The sequence below is a fragment of the Oratosquilla oratoria genome, chromosome 42 (genome assembly GCF_046742065.1).
Source record: "Oratosquilla oratoria isolate Oo_2021 chromosome 42, ASM4674206v1, whole genome shotgun sequence".
Classification (NCBI taxonomy): Eukaryota; Metazoa; Arthropoda; class Malacostraca; order Stomatopoda; family Squillidae; genus Oratosquilla; species Oratosquilla oratoria.
The window spans coordinates 41,622,546-41,649,183 of record NC_134818.1 but is presented as its reverse complement, the minus strand read 5'-3'; the positions used below and the strand labels follow the sequence as shown (position 1 = coordinate 41,649,183).

Here is a 26,638-nt window from a genome sequence, read left to right as displayed (position 1 = left end):
TATCAGGACAAGTGCCCGACTGACAAGTGCCCGACGGCCACATGCCCGACGGACATCTTCCCGACGGACATCTGCCCGACTGAACAGTGCCCGATGGACAAATGCCCGATTAGGACAATTGCCCGATTAGGAAAACTGCCCGATTAGGAAAATCGCCCGATTAGGAAAATCGCCCGATTAGGAAAACTTCCCGAATATTTACATATATACAACCACACAATAGTTGAGAGAGAAACTACCAGACAATTGCCCGATTAGGAAAACTGCCCGATTAGGAAACTACCGGACTATGAACAATCACGTTTATGTTAAGAACAAGGAATTGCCGTCTTGAAATACGTTTTACGTTGTGGTGATCAAATAATAAGCGAAACACATGAACACACTCATGCACCAGATATTATTCGTCAAGATCTTCTATCTTTACGCGAAGAAATGAAGGAACAAGCTATTAAAATTCAACAATCGTCACAACAGATTTGATGTCAAACTACCGGACTATGAAGAAGCTCCTTAGTAAAGTGAACTGCCCGAATATTTACATATATACAACTGCTTATTTAGTTGAGAGAGAGAAACTACCGGAGTATGAACAATCTCCTTAGTAAAGTACATAGCCGATGTTTTTGTTGGGAAACATTTTTCTTCAGTCTGTTAAAGTATAGGATCAGGAAGTGTCGGAAGTTTTTTTACTCTTGTAAGCACCCATGGAATTCGTTAAAACGCAACGTGGTGGATTGAAGCTTTGCTATAATGGCTACGTTTATGTTAAGAACAAGGAATTGCCGACACAACAACTGCAAGGCCAAAACTACTTTGTGTGGTGATCAAATAATAAGCGAAACACATGAACACACTCATGCACCAGATATCATTCGTCAAGATCTTCTATCTTTACGCGAAGAAATGAAGGAACAAGCTATTAAAACCCAACAATCGTCACAACAGATTTTATGTCAAACGTTACAGAATGTCTCGGAAGGAGTCTCGAGTCAACTACCGTCTATGAGCACAATTAGACGTTCCATCAGAAGATATAAACAAGCTGTACATGCTCCACATCCCATACCGTACCCAGCGCGTGGACCTCCAGTATTATAGTACCCATACCTAAACCCGGCACTGATAAATTTCGTCCCATCTCCCTAACCTCGTGCTTCTGCAAGGTGCTTGAAAGAATATTCCTCAACCGTCTGATATTTCGTCTCCAATCCAAGCTCTCACCGCGACTGTATGGTTTCCTGCCACAGCGAGGTACACACCACTGCCTTCTCGATCTCTATACCCGCCTCTCACCCACCAGTGTGGTCGCATTCATCGATCTCAAGAGTGCCTTTGATATTGCAAACAGGGACATCATACTTGATCAACTCGTGGCTTTTGGTATCAAGGGTAACTTGTTGAGATGGATAAGAAGCTACCTTAGCAACAGAACTGCTCAAGTCCTTTTTAGGGGCGCATGCAGTACCTCCAGAAATTTTGACTTAGGTACTCCACAAGGTGGCGTTCTCAGTCCTTTTCTCTTCAATGTCCTAGTTCACCGCCTTCTTGCTATACTACCTGACATCCCTGGCACTACAATCACGTGTTATGCTGATGACATTTGCATCCACACCGACTCACCCCAGAATCTTCAGGTCCTCCTTCACTCATTCTATGATTCATCAGCTGCTTGTGGCCTCATAATTTCACCCGACAAGAGTAGGATATTCTCTACACGCAACCCTCGAACATTGCCAGTCTTCACCGTGGGAGGGAATGTTGTACCACACTGCACACAATACACTTACCTAGGTGCCCCCGTGCGTGTCACCCCAACCATACCCGCACGGCAACGTATCCATCCAATCGTTACAGACCTGCTGGATAGATTAGAGCGACGATTCATCCCTGTCAAGTGGCTTGCCAACAACGTGAAAGGAGTTTCTATCCCTGTCGCTAGGACCATCTACATAATGTTCCTACGATCAGTAATTGACTACCTTTCTCCTGCACTCTGTCAGCTCCCTAAGACAGCACTGCAGCCCCTTGAAAAGTTTCAAAACAGAGTCATGCGATTTATCCTGGGCTGTCCTGCCTCCACCAGAATAGTCAACATGCTAACTGAGCTTAACTTGACCCCACTTGTTGACAGGATATACGCTAATGTCACTTACTTTAGCATCAAGTGTCTATGCTCTCCCCATCTGGCTCCTCACTACTCCAACGTCATCTTGGCGGCACTCAACCCTGATATGCCTCGGCCTCACCTTCGGCCGGGTGGACGTAACCTTATCCGTACCGTGTGTGCTGACTTCCAGAGATTGGCCATTGATGTTCCGGCTGCTGAGGTTGTACCTGAATTGCCACCCTGGCGAGAACCTCTCCCTTTCGTCTCCTTTACTCCCACGTCTAAAACGGCCCATCCCCTTCTCCAGAAACAGTTGGCCCTAGAGACCATCGCCTGTGTGTCTGCCTCAGTTCCCACGGCACACCATCTCTACGTTGACGGCTCAATGCAGGCGGACGGGAGTGCTGCGTGTGCTGTATTCTCCCCCACTCTGGAACCACCAGGGGGAGATGGGTGGATTGGCCGTCGCTTGCCCGACACATCAAGTTCCACCTACTGTGAACTAAATGGACTGTTAGATGCTGTTACCCTCCTTACTGAGAGACGTTTAAATGGGGTAATCATCTGCGACTCTAAGTCTGCCCTTCACGCCCTTTCCTCTCCAAGACCTGCTGATAACCATATAGTGCGAGATATATTGTGTCGATTGGCCTATGCACATGATAATACATTGGTTGTGTCCTTTTTATGGGTGCCATCTCATGTAGGCATCGCGGGTAACGATACTGTGGACAGTCTCGCAAAGGCTGCGTGTGATCTCGAATTACCAGTGATACGTACCCCGCCCTCCTTACGTCATTACAAAACTATCCTGTGTTCAGCCATGCATACCCTAACAGCGAATCGTAGAAACGCCGAGCGAGCTCACAGTGTCTCCATACAGCACTATGATAACTTCATTGACACCTCACACAAATATCGTCGACACGGACTACTGGTCCGTAGACACAATATAGTGAGTGCTAGACTCCGGCTGGGTTACCGACCAGTGTGGCAGGTCTGCCAGACTGAGGATGTGTCTCACTACTCTACCTGCAAGCTGTGTCACCTCGCCAAGGCCAACACACTCGAACATTATTGTCTCGCATGTCCCACAGTAAAAGACTTACTACCACAGGGACAAGATCTAATATATGTTTGTAAATATCTCTTACAGAATGAAAATTTAGATGTACTACTAATGAGATATCCATATTTTGGTGGTTGTTAATCAATTTGAATTCTACTATGTCCCACGCAACACGTTTCTTTCTGTAACTCAATAAGTTTATATTTTATTTACCGCCACTGAGCAAAGCATTTTTACTAACTATGCAAATTCCAATGCATATATCATACTAGTATTGTATCTTGGTGGTGCACCGTATAATTATGTAATTAAGTATTATCACAATTACATAAGGATTATATAAATAGTATATTGTATTGTATATGTTATGTGACTTTTGATTTATTTATATTCCACAATGTCCTGTGCGACATTCATCACTGTAACTGCTTCAGTTTGTAAATTGCTAGCCGCCATTAGGCGTAATAAAATTATCAAATCAAATCAACATCCCATACCGAGAAATTTGTATGAGATGGCCATTCCAGATGAATATAAAAAAATGTGCAAAGAAGACAATTTCTTACTTTACGACAGTGGACCTGGTGAGAAGCGTATAATTTTGTTTTCAACCGAGAAAAATATACAACTCTTGCAATCTTCGAGTGAGTGGTTTTGCGATGGCACCTTCAAAGTAGTACCTGAACTGTTCTACCAACTATATTCAGTTCATTGTTTAATTTCTAAAAGAACGATTCCCTGTGTTTTTGCATTATTACCAAATAAACAACAATCCACCTATGAAGAACTTTTCAGCCAACTTCGGGCTATTAATGCTAGACTTAATCCATCTGCAATTATGATTGACTATGAAAAAGCTGCAATGAATGCATTAACAAATGTTTTTCCAAATGCAAATATTAAGGGATGTTTTTTTCACCTCTCGCAAGCTATTTATCGGAAGGTACAAACGGAGGGGTTGCAATCAAGATATCAGAACGATGCTGAGTTTGCCATAAACATTCGAATGATACCAGCCCTGGCTTTTGTGCCTGCAGACTATGTTGTACAAGCATTTGAACACTTACAAGAAAGTATGTGCGAAGAAGCAGATGGAGTAATTAACTACTTTGAAGATACTTTTATTGTTAGGATACGACGACGTAACAGAGGAAACCCACTCTTTCCTATTTGTATGTGGAATATGCATGATCGCGTATGCGATGATTTGCCACGAACAATCAATTCCTAGGAAGGATGGCATAACCATTTACAGGCAAATATAACCTCGAGTCATCCCAATATCTGGCGTTTTCTTCAGGTACTGAAGACTGAACAAGCTCTTAACGATACAATCATAAACCAGATGCTGGCAGGGCAAGAGCCTCCTTCAAAAAGGAAAAAATATCAAGATACAACCAAAAGAATAGCAAATATTGTGGAAGATTATGAAAATCGAGAAGTATTAGATTTTTTGAGAGAGATAGCTCATAATTTAAATATTTATTTTTATTTTTTATTTTAGATCTATTGTCTTTTTTATCAATGTTTATCATGTGATTTTTATCCATAAATAAAAAAAAATCATGATCTTTTTATTTTTGTCTTTTATTGTACCTTGTTAATGTTTACCATGAGGAAAAAATAAATAATTAAAGGAAGCGCATACTAAATCCTTTTGTCAGCAAGACATAATCGGGCAAATGTCCTAATCGGGCAATTGTCCTAATCGGGCATTTGTCCATCGGGCACTGTTCATTCGGGCAGATGTCCGTCGGGAAGATGTTCGTCGGGCTTATGGCCGTCGGGCACTTGTCAGTCGGGCACTTGCCCTAGAGTCCCTAAATCCACATTGTTGCTCACCAATTACTCCCTCTGTTCGTCTCCTAATCCTCTCAATCAAGACCCTCCCATAAGCCTTCCCAACTACACTCAACAAGCTGATCCCTCCGAAACTACTACACTCACACTTGTCCCCTTTCCTTTGTAAAGTGGAACTATACAGGCACTCCTCCAGTCTTCTGGCACGCTACCCTCTCTTAAACAAACATTAAATAACCTCACCAACCAGTCCACCATAACTGTACCTCCTTTCTTCAGACATTCTGCATGGCATCCATCCAACCCAGGTGCCTTGCCTGCTCTCATCATCTTAACAGCTGCTTTCAGTTCATCCTTCCCTATTTCTTCTCCATTTTCCTCACTCATCACTTTCATTTTCTTAGCGCTTCCCACTGCAACTACCTTTCCCTCCCTATCCTCCTTCACATTTAGCAATTCCCTAAAATACTCTGCCCACCTTCCTCTCACTGCCTTCTCTTCCATTACCATCTCTCCATCTGCACCTTTTACCTTTTCTTCTCTACTTGATTCGCCTCCTCTTCCTCTTTTAACTTCCTTCCATCTGCTCTCCTCGTTCCTTCCTTTATCTTATGCTTAACTTCCTTTCTCTTTACTTTGTACTTCTCATACGATTCCCTCGTCCTAATTTGTAGCCAATCTATGAATGCCTGTTTCTTCTCTTCTACAGCCTTCTTTGCTTTCTCATCCCACGACTCACCACCCTTCCTTCTATTTCCTCCCGCCCTCCTTGTTCCACACACCATCTTTGCACACCTTATGACTCCCTCCTTGAACCATCCCCATTCCTCCTCCACTCCTAGTTCTACTCTATCCTTACTCTCTCCCACTCCTCTCTCAACTTCTTCTTATACTCATTCTCCTTCTTTTTCTACATTTAAGCAGTTCATTCTAAGCACCTCCCTACCTTCTGCCCTTTTCCTCTTTCTCCACCTATTCTCCACTCTCAATTTACCGTCCACCAGGAGATGATCTGATATTCCCCCACTCTCTCCCCTTAGAACATGTACATCCTTAACTCTTCCTACCATACTCCTAGTCACCACTATATAGTCCATTAACGCTCTATCTGCCACCCTTCTATCCACCACCCTCTCCCATGTGTATTTATGCTTGACTTTCTTCTTAAAACCTGTATTTGCTATCATCAACTCTCTTTCAAGACACATCTCCATCATCAACTCTCCACTACGATTTTTGCCTCGAACTCCATACTTTCCAATCACTCCGGCAATTGGTTCATTTCCTACCCTAGCATTTAGATCTCCCAATACAACTACATTGACATTTCTCCCTAATCCCTCTATGCACTCATTTATATCTACCCAGAATGCCTCCCTTTCCTCTTCGTTCTTCTCACTACCAGGCCCATACGCACTTATAAAAACCCACATCTCCCTTCCCAGCTTCACCTTCATCCACATCAACCTTGACGACACCTCCTTGCACTCCACTACCCGCTTACTTATCCCTTCACTTATTAGTATAGCCACCCCTTATCTCCCTCGTCCCCTCTTCACTCCTGAGTACCTCCCAGCTACACTCCCAAACTCACAGTTGCCCTTTCCTTTCATTTTAGTTTCACTCAAAGCCAGTACATCCATCTTCTCACAAACATACTGCCTATCTCTTCCCTTTTACTCTCATCTGTACCACATACACGCACATTAAAAAACCCAAACCTAAGGGTACTGGTTGGAAAGCTCCCAGACCCTCTTATGCCTTTTCTTTCTTTTTTAGGAATGTCGCCTTTTGGGGCTACAGGTTGTAGGACTCCTAATCCCATCCCCCGTCCCTTTTTGTCGCCTTTTACGACTCAAGGGGAAATACTTGGTGGCAGTATTCTTTTCCCCCACCACAGGCTAGGCGAAAAAAGGAAATGAATATTCAGAGAAATGGTACAGGACACAAGGGGTTGGGGGACAGCATATCGGAGGGAAAGTCGTAGTATAAAAGTGTCATCATTTTTCTATATACAGAGTTTTCCTCTATCACAGACAGAATGGTGTGTGGCTCTGGTCCATAGGGGCGCCCCATATAGACCCTACAGTATTAATTGCATGCTATTTTGCAGCCAATACCCAGAAGAAGAAGAAGAAGAAGAAGAAAAAGAAGAAGAAGAAGAAGAAGAAGAAGAAGAAGAAGAAGAAGAAGAAGAAGAAGAAGAAGAAGAAGAAGAAGAAGAAGAAGAAGAAGAAGAAGAAGAAGAAGAAGAAGAAGAAGAAGAAGAAGAAGAGGAAGAAGAAGAAGAAGAAGAAGAAGAAGAAGAAGAAGAAGAAGAAGAAGAAGAAGAAGAAGAAGAAGAAGAAGAAGGAGAAGAAGAAGTAGAATAATAATAAGAAGAATGAGGAGAAGGAGAAGGAGAAGTAGAAGGAGAAGGAGAAGGAGAAGGAGAAGAAGAAGAAGAAGAAGAAGAAGAAGAAGAAGAAGAAGAAGAAGAAGAAGAAGAAGAAGAAGAGGAACATAAGAACATAAGAATGAAGGAGACTGCAGGAGACCATAAGGCCTACACTAGGCAGCTCCGTATCCATCACTACCTGTCATCCCCATCCATAAAGTTGTCTAATCGTTTCTTAAAACAACTGATAGTTTAAGCGCTTACTACATGGTTACTAAGTTTATTCTATTCGTCGATCACCCTATTAGTAAACCAATTCTTGCCTATTTCCTTTTTAAATCTAGATTTGTCCAGTTTATATCAATTACTGCGAGTTCTGCCCTGTTACATCATCCTTGTTAAAGACTTCGATCCCCTTGAACACCTCTATTAGATCACCCCCACACTCTGCGTCTTTCCAGAGAGTGTAAGTTAAAGTGCCTAAGCCTCTCTTCGTAAGGCAAATTTCTGAGTCCATGTATCATTTTGGTCATTCTTCTTTGTACTGACTCTAGTGAATTGATGTCCATTCTGTAGGACGGAGACCTAAACTGTATCGTATAGTCAAGAATGGGTCTAACAATCGCTAGATAGTGTTTAATAATTACCTCTGCACTTCTACTCGTTACCGTCCTAGCAATGAAACCTAATGCTCTGTTAGCTTTATTCCTGGCGCTAATGCACTGTTTCCTGGTTTTAAGGTCCGGACTCACCAGAACTCCCAAATCTCTCTTGCACTCAGTTTTCTCTAAAAGCGTGTTATCTAAGCTGTATCTATTTTCGGGGTTGTGTAGCCCTACGTTTAACACACTACACTTAGAGATATTGAAGTTCATTTGCCATTTCACCGACCATGTGAACAATTTGTTAATGATCATCCTGCAGAATCTCTGCGTCGTCTCCTGGCCAAATTAGGCGTCCTTTTTTAGTGTCGTACGCAAACTTACTAACATCGTCATTTATCCCGTCGTCTAAGTTGTTTATGTACATAATGAACAACAAGGGACCCAAAGCCGACCCCTGGGGGACCACACTAGCAACATTGCCCCACCTAGATTTTACTCCATTTATGGTGACCCACTGTTCTCTATTACTAATCCAAGCCGTAATCAATTCTAACACTTTTCCTCCTATGCCATGGGCTTTGATTTCTGGTGTGGCACCTTATCAAACGCTTTGCTAAAGTCAAGGTAAATAGTATCGTAATTATCATTGTTATCTGACGCCTTATATACTTTAGTGTTAAAGAGATAGAAGATTAGTCACACATGACTTAACCTTGGAGAAACCATGCTGTGAATCACGAATTAAATTATTTCTCTCGCTGTGTTCTCTGAGTCTATCTACTATTACTGATTCAAGAAGATGAAGAAGAAAAAGAAGAAGATGAAGAAGAAGAAGAAGAAGAAGAAGAAGAAGAAGAAGAAGAAGAAGAGGAAGAAGAAGAAGAAGAAGAAGAGGAAGAAGAAGAAGAAGAAGAGGAAGAAGAAGAAGAAGAAGAAGAAGAAGAAGAAGAAGAAGAAGAGGAAGAAGAAGAAAAAGAAGAAAAGAAGAAGAAGAAGAAGAAGAAGAAGAAGAAGAAGAAGAAGAAGAAGAAGAAGAAGAAGAAGAAGAAGAAGAAGAAGAAGAAGAAGAAGAAGAAGAAGAAGAAGAAGGAGAAGAAAGAAGAAGAAGAAAGGGATGAAGAAGAAGAAGAACACGAAGAAGAAGAACGCGAAGAGAAAGAAGAATGCGAAGAAGAGGAAGAATGAGAAGAAGAGGAAGAACGCGAAGAAGAGGAAGAACGCGAAGAAGAAGAACGCGAAAAAGAAGAACAAGAAGAAGAACGCGAAGAAGAAGAAGGAGAAGAAGAAGAAGAAGAAGAAGAAGAAGAAGAAGAAGAAGAAGAAGAAGAAGAAGAAGAAGAAGAAGAACTGTACTGTATATGAATAAGTATATGTTATCATTGTCAACATAATAAACTATTTGTAAATTTACTTTCTATTAGCCATTTTTCAATCTGTGCATGCAGTTGTCTTTCATATAGAATGCACGGCAAATAGAAGAAAAGTCAGTTCATCATGTGAAGTTTTTAGATCAACATTTACCTGGAACGTGCAAATTCATATTTAGAAATGAATGATATGTATACGTCAGATGTTTTGAACATATTTAGAGAACCTGTCATAATCATAATTGCAGGAGTAACAGTGAGTGGAAAAGCAGAATTTACAACGAGTTTAGTGAATAAATATGGTCATATATATAAAGATATTTATATGATGTGGGATGATGTCGCACCCTTTAGAAAATTATAACAATTTAAATACATATATTATACTTTCTAAAGATATATGTAAAGCACAGTTCATAGGACTACGTCAGGAGCTTCAGCTTACAGATTGGGAGGCAAAATTAAATCAGATGTGGGAAATATTTCAAAATACTCTCACTAAGATGATTCAAACTTACATTCCTTTTAAGGACAGACGTCCCCCAAATCAGGCTCGCCCAAAGTGGCTCGATAAAGAAACTGAAAAAAATATTGCTAAAAAGAGACAGGCTTATAAGAAATATAAGTGCTCGGGTGCATCTAATGACTATGAAAGTTATGTATCAATACAGAGAGATTTAAAAAAGACAATAAGAAAAAGAAAACGACAATACGAAATGAACATCGCTGATAAATCCAAAGAGAATCCCAAAAAATTATACAGTTACATTAGAGATAAAAAGGTTGTTAGAAATCACATTGGTCCACTATTATCTGCTGACGGTCAACTTGAATATTCAAATGAAGGAATGTGTAATATCTTAAACAATTATTTTAGCTCGGTATTCGTAAACGAAACACCTCAAAGTGAATTCCAAACTGAAACCTGTGAAAAGTCTGGGGTAAACTTACTCACTACGGTAAATATAACAAAAGAAAAAATTAAAAGGTGTATAGACAAACTCAAAGTTAATAAAACACCAGGGCCTGACGGTTGGCATCCAAGAATCTTAAAGGAAATGAAAAATGAGATTGTTGTTCCATTAGAAATTATTTTCAAGAAATCCATCATATCCGGAGATGTCCCAAGAGAATGGAAGCTAGCTAACGTTACTCCCATATTCAAAAAAGGTGACAAAAAGAAACCAAATAACTATAGGCCTATAAGTTTGACTTCAATCGTAGGAAAAATAATGGAAACTATCATCAGAGATGCTATCGAATATCATTTAGAAAGTAACCGTTTGATAAATGATAGCCAGCATGGTTTCAGACGGAAACGTTCTTGCGTGACTAACTTACTCGAATTCTACAACACAGTTATCTCGAATTATGACAAAAGAAACAATATAGATTTAATATATCTAGACTTTGCAAAAGCTTTTGATACCGTCCCACACGAAAGACTACTTACTAAATTAGCTTTGCATGGAATAAGTGGTAGCCTATTAGGTTGGACTAGGAATTGGTTGAATGGTCGAAAACAGAGTTGTTTTAAATGGAAAAACTTCTGGATGGAAAAGTGTTGCATGTGGAGTTCCTCAGGGTTCCGTTCTTGGGCCACTTCTATTCATAGTATATATAAATGATATAGACCATGGACTAAAATCTACTGTTTCCAAATTTGCTGATGATACAAAACTCTGCGGAGTGGCAAATGATCACTCAAACCAATTAGATATTCAAGTAGATTTAGATAAATTACAGCAATGGTCTGAAAAGTGGCTAATGAAATTTAACACAAGTAAATGCAAGGTAATGCACATAGGTAAAAACAACAATAAGTACGATTACAAGTTATTTGGAAATTCGTTAACAAAACTGGATAGTGAAAAAGATCTCGGCAGAATTATCAGTAACGACCTCAAATCATCCAAGCAGTGTATTTCAGCCTCTGAGAAAGCAAATAAAATTCTAGGACTGATTGCGCGATCTTTTGATTTCAAAAGTCCATCACTCATTAACAAGCTATATAAATCGTTAGTTCGTCCACATTTGGAATATGCTGTTTCCGTATGGTCACCGAATCTCATTAAAGACATTGACAGACTGGAAAAAGTACAACGGCGAGCCACAAAACTGATTCCAAATATCAAAAATAAATCATACGAAAATCGACTAAAACACATGAATCTGTTTTCCCTAAAAAAGCGTAGACTCAGAGGTAACTTGATACAGGTCTTTCAGATTCTAAAGGGAATGGACAACATCAAAAGTGACCAAATTTTCACATTGAATGAGAATCAGACAAGAAACAATGGTCTCAAACTGTCCGGAAATAGATTCAATTTGGAAGTAGGTAGAAACAACTTTGCCAACCGTGTAGTTAATGAATGGAATAAACTTCCTGCACAGGTAGTGCAATGTAGTTCAGTTCAAAGCTTTAAGAATCATTTAGATAAATACCTAAGTAAGATGCTGTAATGATTATAATTTATCTTATATTATTATTTTTTTGTTTTGTTATCATTTGTCTGTCTGATTTTTAGTTATATGTTAATTTATTATCATTTACTATTTACCTGTTTGTTTATTATTTAACTATACCTATGCATTTATTTATGTATTTTATTTGCTATTTACATTATTATAGTTTTTATTTATTGTTTCATTATTAATATGATTTTTTTTTTTTTCGCATCCGACCTAGATATGGATCAAAAGGTCTCCTGTCGGCATGCTCCGCTTTTGTAATCCTTTGTTATCCTTTGTAATCTAGAATCGTTCACATTCTGACTCATTAAACTTTACTGATATTAGAAGACATTAATTTTTCAAAAAAGATGTATTCACCGAGTCTGTAAGCCAAGCATTTACTAGAGGTAGACGTCATGTTCTCTCGGTTAGTTTGATAATAGAAAATTATAATAATAATAATCCCTGGGAAATTTTCCAGAAATAAAAGTCGTAACGCATTTTACTTTGTGTTATTTCGAATAAGAGATAATAATCAAGTCGAATGTTTAGCTATACAACGCTTCGGGAAAAATAAAGCTCATAAAATGCTTGAAATATATAATCACGTCATTGGCCAAACACCCACGCTTATCTTTTGGTGGACTTAAATCTCTACCCTCCTCCGAAACTACAGTTTAGAACGAATGTAACTGCGGGTAATGCATGTGAAGTTGTTTTCATAAATGAATAATAAATACTTTTCAATTACTTAAAAAACTATATAAAGACTATTCAGCTCCATGTGGATTTTCAAGCACTGACAGACTATATAAAGCTACTAAAAGACTGCAACCATTTTCTAAAACCGACGTGAAAAAAATACCTCGAGACTTCTAGAGCTTACACTTTACATACACAAACTTTAACCCGAGAAATTTAAATAGCTCAAAGCTATCGCGGGTAAGCCAAGAATTATTCTAACGTGGGATATTGCAGATTTTTCTCATTTACAAAACCGTAGTGAGGGCTACAGATATATATTGGTATGTATTGGCGTTTTTGCTGAATATTTACAATTGCAGCTTTTAAAAAGGAAAAGTAGTCAACATGTTCTACAAGCTTTGAAAAATATTAAATTCTAACGAAAGTCAAACACATACTATGTTATGGACCGATTGTGATTAAGATTTTTATAATAAAGATGCACAAAGCTCCTTATATACTGTATAAGAATATTAAAATATATAGCGTATATTCTCATGAAAAGGCCCCTGTAGCCGAACGTGGAATTAGGACATTGAAAATGAGATTTACAGATATAACAAACAAAAATACACTCACATATTAAAGTGATACCTGATATTGTAAAAGCATGCAATAATATAATTTATACCGGGTTAAAAAATAACATAATAACTCCACTTATTTTACATAACAGTAAAAATAAACATTTATGGACAAAACAGTTTAAGCTAATGCTCAAAGATAAAAGGGCGAATATATAAAAAAAGAAACAACAGCTATATACTGAAAGTCGGGGACACAATACGTATCGTCAGCTCTAGAATAGTTAACCCATTTAATAAGCCATATCTAACACAAAGTAGTGAGGAAATTTTCCGCATTTCAGAAATATCATGCGTGGGTGATTTAAACATTTATACATTGCGTGACCTAGAAAACGAACTCATTTTTGGAAGACTTTATAGGTCTGAACCTACGCCCGCAGCTTTACCCGACAATTACTCGGTTGAAATCATTAAGAAGCGAAGAAGGGCAAATGTCAAGAAGTATTATGTCCATTTTATAGGTTATCGTTTATTTTCTCAACAGTGGATCAGTTCTCGTGACATGGAATTAATTTCTAATTGCAAGAAAAAGCAACTGCTTTATAAAAACTTTAATCTGATCAAGCTGCTTTCTAAATTGAAATCGAAATTACGTTTTAAAATCGTGACATGAAATTAATTTCTAATTACAAGAAAAAACAATATCTGCTTTATAAAAACTTTGATCTGATCAAGTTGCTTTCCAAATTAGAATCAGATTTACGTGTTAAAATCAAGAAAGGTTGAACAGGTTGCCATATTAACTGTATATCTGAAATGTTTTCAAACTTCTTGAAAAAATTCTTACGTTCGAGAGTAAAATGATTGAAAAAAATCTTTGATTAAAGAAATAGTTTATAAAAAGACACCTCTATATAAAAAGAAAGCGATTTTAACTTCTAAAAAAGGAGGTTCTGTATTAAGAATTTTGTTACCGTTAGCATTATCAAATCTACCTAATCTGAAATATTTTCAAACTTCTTGAAAAGAGTTCTTGCGTTAGAGAGTAAAATAATGTAAAAAAAAAATCTTTGATTAAAGAAATAGCTTATAAAAAGACACCTCTGTATAAAAAAAAAAAAAAACTTTAAACTTAAAAAAAGGGAGGTCCTGTGCGCGAATACTGTTTATTACCTAAATTTCTTACCGAAATTTTTTCCCACCGTATACATAATGAGCGCGAAACTAATCTCATTCAAAGAGAGGAAAAAGCCTTAACAACAGTAGCTCCAACCCCTTCGTTACACCTCTTTCCTCAGACGGGGACCACCGACTCCCCCTGAAGGTCTTGTGAGCCGCCTCTGCCGCCTCTGCCGCCTCCAAAGACCCTATGAGCTCCGTCAGCTGCTAGAGCGTCTGCCGCCGCTCTAACAGCTGCAGCCTCTCTTTTCTACTGCCCCCTATCACCCTCTGACTAGCTACACTATTCCACCTCCTCTCCACAAGGTGTGTCTTACATAAACACCACCACACGAGCTCGAACAAAGCCCGTGGGAGAGATACTTCACTCCCAAATTTCGAAGAAAAAAAAAACATCGTTACACCACCAGCACACCACCATCATAACCACCACCACCACCAAAACCAAAACCACCACCACCACCATCACCACCAAAACCACCACCACCGCCACCACCACCATCATCACCACCGCCACCACCACCATCATCACCACCACCACCACCAACAACAACAACAACAACAACAACAACAACAACAATAACAACAACAACAAGCTGTACAATATCCAGTCACCTTCAACAGTGTTTATCCTACAATAGATGGTGTACAGCCGTCCATATTACATAAAGTCGATGTTTTCATAAAAACTAGTGTACGAAAATACGTTATATCTATGTTAAGTCATCTTAAAAATAAAAAAAGATATCGTGAGTTGGAACAAAAACTGAAATTTATGATCACATGTTAATGTATAAGTATTTTAGAAATATTGCATATCTTTCGAATGCAGGGGTCTCCGGTACGTAAATCAGATCAACAGAAGTTAATAATATTACAAAGGATTACAAAGGCAGAGCATGCCGACAGGAGACCTTTTTGGTCCATATCTAGGTCGAATGCGAGAAAAAAAAAATCATAATAATAATAAAATAATAAATCAAAAATATGATAATGTAAATAACAAATAAAATACATAAATAAATGCATAGCTATAGTTACATAATAAACAGGTAAATAGTAAATAATAATAAATTGACATATAACTAATAATAAATGAAAATCAGACAGACAAATGATAAAAAATTTTTTTTATAATATATTATAGCATCTTTCTTAGGTGTTTATCTAAATGATTCTTAAAGGTTTGAACTGAACTAAATTCACTACATGTGCAGGAAGTTTATTCCATTAATTAACTACACGGTTGGCAAAGTTGTTTCTACCTACTTCCAAATTGAATCTATTTCCGGACAGTTTGAGACCATTGTTTCTTGTCTGATTCTCATTCAATGTGAAAATGTTGTCACTTTTGATGTTGTCAATTCCCTTTAAAATCTTAAAGACCTGTATCAAGTCACCTCTAAGGTCTACGCTTTTTTAGGGAAAACAGATTCATGTGTTTTAGTCGATTTTCGTATGATTTATTTTTGATATTTGGAATCAGTTTTGTGGCTCGCCGTTGTACTTTTTCCAGTCTATCAATGTCTTTAATGAGATTCGGTGACCATACGGTAACAGCATATTCCAAATGTGGACGAACTAACGATTTATATAGCTTGTTAATGAGTGATGGACTTTTGAAATCAAAAGATCGCGCAATCAGTCCCAGAATCTTATTTGCTTTCTCAGAGGCTGAAATACACTGCTTGGATGATTTGAGGTCGTTACTGATAATTTCGCCGAGATCTTTTTCACTATCCACTTTTGTTAACGAATTTCCAAATAACTTGTAATCGTACTTACTGTTATTTTTACCTATGTGCATTACCTTGCATTTACTTGTGTTAAATTTCATTAGCCACTTTTCAGACCATTGCTGTAATTTATCTAAATCTACTTGAATATTTAATTGGTTTGAGTGATCATTTGCCACTCCGCAGAGTTTTGTATCATCAGCAAATTTGGAAACAGTAGATTTTAGTCCATGGTCTATATCATTTATATATACTATTGTAAGAGGCCGGTAGTTGTACGAATGGAAATGAGCCAGCCTGCTCGCCTGTTGTTTTGAAAACATGAGGTGACGCTATGTCTATGTAAACACACCGACGGTGGTGACTGTTTTATAATCGATGTGTAATCAAACTCTGTAAGCGCAGGTTAGCTTCGTTTGACTAATGCTGAGGTAAACAATATCGCTTTCCGGATTGGTGCAAGGTGCAAGGTGGAGAAGGAGGAAAAAACTATTGGTGCATGAATTCAAAGTCACGCCCATAAGGAGTGACATTTATTTGAAAAGTAACTGGAGATTGGTTTAGAAAAATTAGTGACGTCAGACGAAGGTAGCTTAGCGTAGGATACGGGATCTCGTCAGAAGATATTGAGAGGGTGTGGAGAGAGGGTGTCGAGAGAGGATCAGGAGACGATGTAGAGACGAGAGAAAGAGATCCCGAGTGTAAGCAGAAGGTGAAATTACAGTGAAAGAAGAAAGAAAATTCACCACCCTTTTATTAACCCAAAGGACGAGAGAACTAGGCACGGGGCCTAGAAAATAGTGAGACTACTGCTTAAGAGGAACTTGAATATTTAGTTAAATTCAGGTAACGAAGGCAAGGGGCCTTGAGACGAGTGATATTACAAGTCAAATTTAAGTGTAAACATCGAGAACTGACAGTGGTGACAAGGGGGGGTGAAACTATGAATAGAAGTGGCCCAAGAACGGAACCCTGAGGAACTCCACTTGTAAAAAAATTCCATCTAGAAGTTTTCCATTTAAAACAACTCTCTGTTTTCGACCATTCAACCAATTACTAGTCCAACCTAATAGGCTACCATTTATTCCGTGTAAAGCTAATTTAGTAAGTAGTCTTTCGTGTGGGACGGTATCAAAAGCTTTTGCAAAGTCTAGATATATTAAATCTATATTGTTTCTTTTGTCATAATTCGAGATAACTGTGTTGTAGAATTCGAGTAAGCTAGTCACGCAAGAACGTTTCCGTCTGAAACCATGCTGGCTATCATTTATTTTTTAATCTTATTTCATTGCCACCAAACTATATAAAAAATCTTAAAGTAAAAACGATGTTATTGTAGGAGGGAGTGTTATGTCATTATATCCCGCATCCTCGAAACCGTATAAAGCAAATTATAAGTGCAAATTAAATCTACGCAATAATAACAAAAATAAAAACAAGAGTTGTAAATGGGTTGCATACTAATCGTCAAACAGTAATTGTAAAAAAGATTGGTGTCACTGATCTCGAGACAACGAAAAAAAAAAAAAGAGGTTGCATCATCTTTACGAACGAGGAAGGATCTATAAAAGTAGTACACCGTCGATTTACACAGTGTACAAACATTCGAGGCAACATGGTTGGGCAAGATGTTGCCAAAGAAGAGGCTAGTGCATTAAACGCACGTATTAACAAAATATATCGTAAGCAGTCGAAAGGTGCGCAATTGGCTCTGAAAGGGTTAATTATTACGCATCTGTTCGATCTTTACGATAAATTAATGGCGCAAGCAAATCCTGCATATTATGAAAATAACATTCGGTCACGGCTAAAGAACTGTGCTAGCGTTTTCACACAGCCAGAAGTAGAAGTGAAAATTAAACACTTTAAGAAGAAAAATCTTGATTTTGAAAATACCGTTACAACTTTTGAACATTGTAAAACTATAACAGACACGCCGAGTGCTGGAGTTTCAGATGTACGGTACCGTCAAGTAGGTTATGACCATATAATCGACCTTGAAGGCAGGGGAATATAAGGAGATCTTCATCTCTTGCAGGCGATAAACTTTAAAAACAGATACGGTCCTATAGCGTTCGCGATGGAGTCTACATATATAATATACAAGACAGAGAGTCTATCTGATGACTCATAAGATGTAGACAATACGGTGATTGCATATGTTACAAATCGCATTGAGTTAAAACCCTATGGGGTTAGTGCCTACAAAACAAATATGTCACGGCTTGTGCTATTTGATCTGTGTCAAGTACCAATTGTATAATGTTCGAGTGTATTGACAAATTATGATATGTACTAAGTTTAATTACGAATCACGGCTTGTGACATTTGATGTATGTTGAGTACAGATTGCACAATGGCTGGTGTAATATGAAAATATATGAGAAGATATAGATGACATGTTCGAGAAATAATTGAACTTAATGGCAACCACAAGCCCGTGTTGTTACGTATATAGTTACAATATATGTAAAATAAAATGGAAAATGTTGTTGTCGAAATTGATGTACTGTAATGATCCATTATATATATAGTAAAATAAAATAAGATTAAAGAAACTCTAGGAAAAAGGAGAATGTTGAGTGGAACATAACTCGTATATCTATTTACGATCCCTTAGATGTATTCTTCCGCCACGAAAGTAATGTGCATTTTCCTCGTTAGGATCGTAATCATAAATGTCCTCTCTGTGTGTAGTCGTTAAGTTGACAACATCTCCGTAAATGCCATGGCAGTCATTATTGGTAAGCATTGAAAGAGTAAATTGTTATTTTTATGTAATGTCACATGTTGAAATAATATGTAAGAGTTAGTGGATAAGTCATGTTAATTAGTAATATATTTGGTTTCTCAGAATAGCAAAGGATCACGAAGATATGTAATGATGAATGTTGTGGAGGCGGTTAACAAAATCATGGTAGGAATCATGAAGTTGAGTTCAATGATTGTTATTGACAAATAGTGTGCTTAATCATTGCATTGATTTGAGAGATTAATTATGAATGCAAATTACAATGTGACACAATTTGCAGAAACCACACCGTCTGTATAAGATCAAGACCGAAGGACAACAATAAAGAAGATTGACGTGTGCGTTATGATTATTTCCCATTCTTCTGTACCTCATGCCCCTCCACCTTCGGAGACGGCGTTGATACTGACGATGATAATATTGTTATCCTAAATGGAGCCTGAAACACTATTTTGAAATCGGTGCCAGACTTTATCAATAATATACAAATAGATTTTTTTTTTAATTACCTCTATTACATTTAACTTCTTTCAAACATGTCTTCAGATAAAGTACAAACTCAATACGTGGGATGTGTTATTATATTGATACGATAAAGGAACAGGTATAATCGATAATTATGAAAATTTACATCATCAAAATTTAAATATCTTAGAAAAACAAATATGCTATTCAAAACATCAAATCAAATGGAATTTCTCTATGCGGGCCACTAATGTGATATATCTTTAACATTGACAATTACTTACTAGATGGTGTTAATGATGTCGTTCCTTTGGATTAATTAAACACTTGGAGACGTTTTTCTCGTTTATTGGTGTTCGATACACCCAGCAGACCTTCCTGGGTCTGCTTCCACCTACTGACTGCCGGTCCCCTCGTTCACTTCTGTTTCATACTAGCAGGACTGCTGATAAAGCATTTTTTGATGGAGGTTGGCAGCCTTACAATTATTCATAATCAAATCTAGTGATATTGAAGTCAGTCATTCATATATGGTATATTTTCATTATTAGGGTGTGTAGTTGTTAATTGTGATTTAATTATTATCCGTATTAACCTAACTACGGAGTATATCGTGTATGCTGGAAAGGGTGTTGTTTGGAATCACAATATTTCACGGTTTGGTTATGTGAATGAAGAGCTTAGGGTGTGTATGCATGTTCGTATGTTTGTTGCAAAGCAGTTTTCATGGGCAATGTTGCAATATATGAGGTTATAGGTAATGGTTACATAATACCTCCGGAGCCGACGAGAGGTGAATCCTGTCACCTGGAATGGAAAGAGGCGAGAGGGTTGTTAAAAATACATACATACATACATACATACATACATACATACATACATACATACATACATACATACATACATACAAACACACACACACACACACACACACACACACACATACATATATATATATATATTTATATATGTATTTATGTATATATCTATATATATATATATATATATATATATCTACCGCTGCCGAAGGTTGGCGGTATGAGGTACATAAGATTAGAATAAACACATCATTTCACGCATACTTCTTTAATTTGTACCCTTTGGGTTAGTGTTTCACATGCAGATGGTGTGTTGTTTCAGCAATTACCGATTACAATTCAATTTTGCATTGACAATTAATCTGTTACATTAACAATCATTACAATAATTAAACACACTTCATTATCAATTCCTACCATCGTACATCAATATTCCACACAATTAATTTAATCATCTCAATACTCTACCATGATTGTTTTCACCGCCTCCATAGTATCATAAATCCTCTCCTATCCTCAACATCCACACATATTCTGAGAAGCCAAACATATTATCATTAATATGACTTCTACATTAACTCATTAACACATTATTCTTTCAAATATATTACATAAGCATTTTCAATTAGCGCTTACCAACAAAGAGTTCCCTTGACAACTTATGGTAGTCAACACGTCTTCACTGACCAAAGGCTAGACATTGAAAAGGCCGATTGTCAGTGAGACTTTACCAACGCTACTTACGTCATGGCGGAGTGCTACAGAAAGGAAAGTAAATAAATGAATTATGTTTCTACTTAACAATCCCTTGTCCTCTAGTACAATTTCATAACACCATTTTATTATACATAATGCACCAATACAACAACTCAATTTCAACATGAACATTTCAATATCATTTTTCATACGTCGTAAAGTACATAATTAAACAACATAAGCCTTAGTTGCAGTTAGCTTGTAGCTCATACAATTTCGTATGTATATTATCAATATATTAGGACAATATCAAACATTGAGCAATTGGCACTCAGTACATACCTTTATCAAATGTCATATGCCGTGATTAGTAATTATTTTTATACATTCTCACATGTATATTAGCTCAATACATTATGACAATTCCAAACATCGAGCAATTGGCCCTCAGTACGTACTTAAATCAAGTGCCATATGCCGTGATTCGTAATTAGTTTGTATCTCATACAATTTACAAGTACAATATCAATACATCGAGACAGTTCCAGACATCGGGCAATTGGCACTCACACCCTCCCCCTTGTGATCCCCTAGGATCACAAAACTACTGACAGGAGTCACGGAGTTCTATTCTGAATGACCTTCTAATAGCAGTATAAGTTTAGAAATAGGTCGCTTATAAAGTATTTTACCACGTGCTATTTCCACCTGTATAATTAGCCCATCTTTACTCTCAATCACTCTCATAACTTTGGCTAATAGCCAGTGACTACGTGGTGTATTATTTTCTACCATCAAGACAACATCTCCCTCCTTGAGATCTCTATTTACCTTAAGCCACTTTTGGCGTTCCTGCAGGCAAGGCAAGTACTCCTTTTGCCATCTTCGCCAAAACTCTTTTGCTAAGTATTGTACCTGTCTCCATTTCTTTCTGCTCTTGCAGAGTATTTCCTGACTTTCAAGTGCAACTACAGAGGTATCCAAATTAAGTAAAGAATTAGGGGTGATTGGACACAAATCATATACATCACTTGATATTACAGTGAGAGGACGACTATTAATCGTATTCTCAACCTCTTAAAAGTTGTACTCAAACTATCATCGGATAAAGTCTGTGAACCTATTACAACTTCCATAACTCTTCTGGCTGCACCTATCATTCTCTCAAAAACACCACCATAGTGAGAACCTCCAGGAGGAGTGAATACCCAGTCCACACACCTTAGATGCTCCAATGAAATTTGCGCCGTGATCACTAATCAATCTACTAACTGTACCTCGTTTGGATACAAACCTTATTAGTGCATTTATCATGCTCTCTGCCGTTAAATCATGTAAAACTTCAAGATGTATAGCTCTAATGGATAGGCAGGTAAATAACAATCCATATCTCTTGATTTGAGATCGTGCTCTCTTCACAAAGAATGGCCCAAAGCAATCAACTCCAGTCACAAAAACTGGTTTCTGATTCACATTTGCTCTGTCTACAGGCAAAGGTGTCATCTCTTGGGTGATTGTTGGACTCTTGAAACGCCTATAATTAACATATTTGGACAGTACTTTCCTTACAGCTGAATTACCCTTCATTACCTAATATTTATGTTTCAATTGGCTCAACACAGCTTGCCCTCCCATGTGTCCTCCCTTCATGTGATAATGTTGAATGATTAAACTAGTCACATGATGTTCATAGGAAAGAATAATAGGATGTTTAAAATCCAAGGGCAATTCTAAGTTCACTAGTCTACCCCCTACCTTGAGTATACCATTCAACAACATCGGTTTAAGTTTCCTTATAGAACTGGAAAGATTAATCGGTTCATTTTTTTTATTTTTATAAACAGATAATCTTCTTTGCATAACAACAGTTTTGCACAAATTTAATTACTATTTCTTCTGCAACATTCCTTAATTGAACATTAAGTTCGGCAATTGACACCTTTTGTTTTTGCAAATATTTAACAAATAGCATAAGATAGATACATGCTCTAATCACTTTGAACCATGAAGAATTATAGCACACTAGTTGTAACATTACAGGATCAACTGTGTCAGTCTGCTTTGGTTCTATTTCAACTCTAAAAACCTTCTTGACTTCAAGATTAGAAAAGCGGTCTTGCTTATCCGCGGTTGATCTGGCCATACTTCTTCATTTTGGGACAAGAAAGCGAGCCCTTCAGACCATCATTCCGTTTATTTGTTTCCTTCTGGTAGCATCATCTGCAGGATTATCCTTGCTTGCCACATACATCCAACAAACATCCTCAGAGTTCTCTCTAATCTGAGACACTCGATTAGCTACAAAGGTTTTAAATCTTATGTGATCATTATTTAGGTATTTTAACACTAGTTGAATCTGTCCAAATATAAAATTGACTTATCTGTAAAAGTAATTCTCTCACTATCACACTCTTTAATTTAATGGCAAGCGTGGGTGCAACCAATTCAAGTCTTGGAATAGTAATTTATTTCAATGGAGCTACTTTAGCCTTTCCCAAAATGAAGCTACACTGGATCTTACCATCATGTTTGTATCTTAGATATGTCACTGAACCATACGCTAATTCGCTAGTCACAAAATATATGACACTGAATTGACTCTACTACTAATGTTATGCCTTTCTTCGTACAACGATCAATACTAAACAGTTTGAACCTATTCAACCTTGATATCCATGCATTTATGTATCCTTTCTCCTTTTCAGTCAAAGTACAACCCCATCCAATGCCGTTTCTAAATAAATTCTGTAACAATATTCTTCCTTCAAGAACAACTGGTGCTAACATACCTAATGGGTGGTAAACTTTACCAATGACAGCTAATAATTCTCTTTTAGTCCTAGGTATAGCATCAACGTTGAGTGATATATTCATTTGTCTTTAATTAGAGGACCAATTTAGTCCTAATGTTTTTCCTTCTATATCTTAATTTTTGTTGAACTCTTCTACATCATCACTACATTTCTCCTTAGGTAAACTGTTCATAAATCTACAAGAATTACTGCTGAACTTTGTTAAATTGAACCCACCTTTCCTACAAAGATTTATCACATTAACACTATTGTCAATTATGTCATTAATGTCATCGGATGACACCAAAAGATCGTCTACATAGAAATTGTTGAGAACTATATCGCTCGCTGATGTGTGAAACTGACTGCCGTAATATTGTACAACTAGGTGAGCAACTAGCACCAAATGGATGGAAGTCATTCGTAGTTTAACTATATCACTTCCTATTTGTCCATCTTCCCACCACAAGAAACGCAAATAATCTCTCTCACTTTCGGGCACCTTGACTTGATGATACATAGTTTCTATATTCGCAGAATATGCATATAGTCCTAGTCTAAATCTTAAAAGGACACCTAACAGAAGATTATTTATATCAGGTCCTTGTCGCAACAGATCATTTATAGACAAGTCATTTACACGGGCTGCACAATCAAATACTACACGTACCTTTTCCTTTTTAGTAGAATGACGTACCCCAAAGTGTGGGATGTACCATACTTGTTTTTTTCACATTACACGCAGGAACCTCTTTGGCATAGCCTTTCTCTAGTAGATTGATCATAAACTGCTTGTACTGCTTATACTATTCATCATCCTTGAATTTACGCTTTTACCGCTGAAGTCTTTCAAACGCCATAAGTTCACTATCAGGAACTATTGTAGGTTTCTCTCCCATTGCCAAAGGAACCTCATTTTTTCCATTAGTCATTTGTTTACACCAAAACTCGACAAATTGTAATCACTTTCTATCTTCTATACTAGGTTCTATTGAATTCAATGATGAATCCACAAATTCTCTATTATAAGACTCAATTAGTTTCTGATATAAATAATTAACATCTACCTTTATGTTATTCACAGCAACTTCTTGGACATTGTCTATTAACCTTCCACATATGATCCATCCTAAACGTGTTCTCACAGCATACGGATCTCCTACCTTCTCTGCATGCACTACTTCCCAAGGTTCAGACGCTCCTGGTCCATTGTTTCCTATCATAATCTCTACCTCTCCTTCACTATGATCAATTTCCAATCTCTTCAAATGTTTCCACTTCTCTATATCTTTCTTTCTAATACTATGACTTTGATTAAGAGGAAGTTTTTTCACTGCAAATACAGGTGGTAATCTAATTTGGTTATTTCCTTCAATATCAGCTACAGACATCCCTTAGCATTAAGACAAGACATTCCCTTTGTACCTATCATTGTACTGACTTGCAATGTGGCTGACTGATAGTTCATGTCTGTCATTCCAAGTTTATGCAATAAATTCTTAGTACAAAATGTAACAGAGCTACCATTGTCAAGATAACATCTAGTATTAACAATTTTACCATTCAATTCTACTTGAACAGGGATGGCAGTAATGTCTCCCACTGAATTTTTCAATTGACTAGATAATACTTGAACTCGAGAATCATCAACCTGATTAGTAACCACTGGATTTGCTATTACTTCCTCACTTCCTTGGTCTTTGAAATTCTCATTCATCTTATGCATAACTGTAAGATGTGAACCACCGCATTGTTCACAAATTCGAATCACTCTACACTCCGACGCTCTATGTTCCTTCCTTAAACACTTAAAACAGAGTCCTAAGCTGTAATTTTTTTCTTCTTCATAATTTAACCGTTTTAATTGAGGACATACATCAATAATATGTCCTTAACATAACCAACAAGAAAGTCTTGTTTTCTGTGTCACATTGACATGAACCCTTCTATCATTCGAGTTAGTACTTCTTTTGTAATTTATTCTTCTATTTCAATTCCATGTGTTCGCTTCTACTCGTCTGTCTCTAAATTCTTCCATAACACTTCTCCTAAATGTTGGATTATTTAATATTCTCACTTCTTTCTCTAAAAATGTGACCAATTCTTTGATATCTAATAACTTCCCGTTCTCAGTTATTTCATCAGCTATTCTCCTCCATCTGTCCTGTAGATACCTGGGCAATTTCCCAACTAACCGACGTAAAATCCTAGGATTCTGTAATTCTAAAAGTCCACATTGTATACCGGACATAGCGCTTATACATGAATCTAATTCACTAATAAATTCATCCAACATCTCAACATTTTCTTCCTTCATTTCAGGCCAAGCAAGAAATTTGTCTATATGCATTAAAGCTATTTGTTCCTTATTTCCATATTTTTTATCAAACTCGTTTCTGGCCTTTTGATAAACCTCTCTTGGATTTAAATGTAAATATGTTCTTATTATTTTGTGTGGTTTACCTTTTGTATATTGTTTAAGATATTGTAATTTTTCATTATCTGACACATGTTTGCTATCAATCAACATGTCAAAATCCCTCACAAATTCAAGATACTTATCATATTGTCCACTAAATTCAGTAATTACATGAATAGGCATCGTGGTTTTGGTAATTAAAGTCGTAATTATATCTCTATTTGTCTGTTGGTCATCATTATTACAATTTGCACATCTGCCGTCGCGAGAGTCGTCTACTAAATTAACATTTACAGTACTTTCAAATTGACCTAAAAAATTTAGTTCTGCCTCAGCTGATTCTAATTTCGTTTCTAAGTTAAGCCTATCTTGCTTTAATATATGCAGTTTCTTTTCCAACTCTTGTTTCAATTTTAGTTTCTGTGGTTTGATGTCTAAGCTCACCCTCTTAGCCATCATTATACCTATTTGACTACTTCGATCACTTTTTCCCACCTAAGATATACTATCTCTTGGTCTCACGATCACATCCATTATTTCATCTACTTCTTTTGTGTCAGAAACTAATATTTCCTTAATGACTTCATCTAATTCTAATTCCTCGTCTGTGATAAACTCTTGTATTCTACTCATAAGTTCTGTCTTACTGCCTGAACTCAATTGACCTTTAGATTTCAGATATTGCTTTAACTGAAGAACAGTGGTTTTCTCCATCTTGTTCAACTTTG

At 37.2% G+C, this 26,638-nt stretch overlaps 2 protein-coding genes across 2 annotated transcripts; one reads left to right on the top strand and one right to left on the bottom strand.

The window, feature by feature from the left end:
• The first annotated feature begins 707 nt into the window (after positions 1–707).
• On the top strand, positions 708–3,617 carry LOC143021653 (uncharacterized). The gene is made up of 2 exons (XM_076179261.1): positions 708–823; positions 1,046–3,617. The coding sequence occupies exons 1-2, from the start codon at positions 708–710 to the stop codon at positions 3,318–3,320; spliced, it is 2,391 nt and encodes a 796-aa protein (XP_076035376.1). The 3' UTR covers positions 3,321–3,617.
• Positions 3,618–21,326: 17,709 nt separating this feature from the next.
• On the bottom strand, positions 21,327–22,842 carry LOC143021652 (uncharacterized). The gene is made up of 3 exons (XM_076179260.1): positions 22,696–22,842; positions 21,994–22,289; positions 21,327–21,753 (listed from the first exon to the last, which is right to left on the bottom strand). Exons 1-3 carry the CDS (start codon positions 22,840–22,842, stop codon positions 21,327–21,329), a joined length of 870 nt encoding a protein of 289 aa, XP_076035375.1.
• Between the last annotated feature and the right edge of the window lie 3,796 nt (positions 22,843–26,638).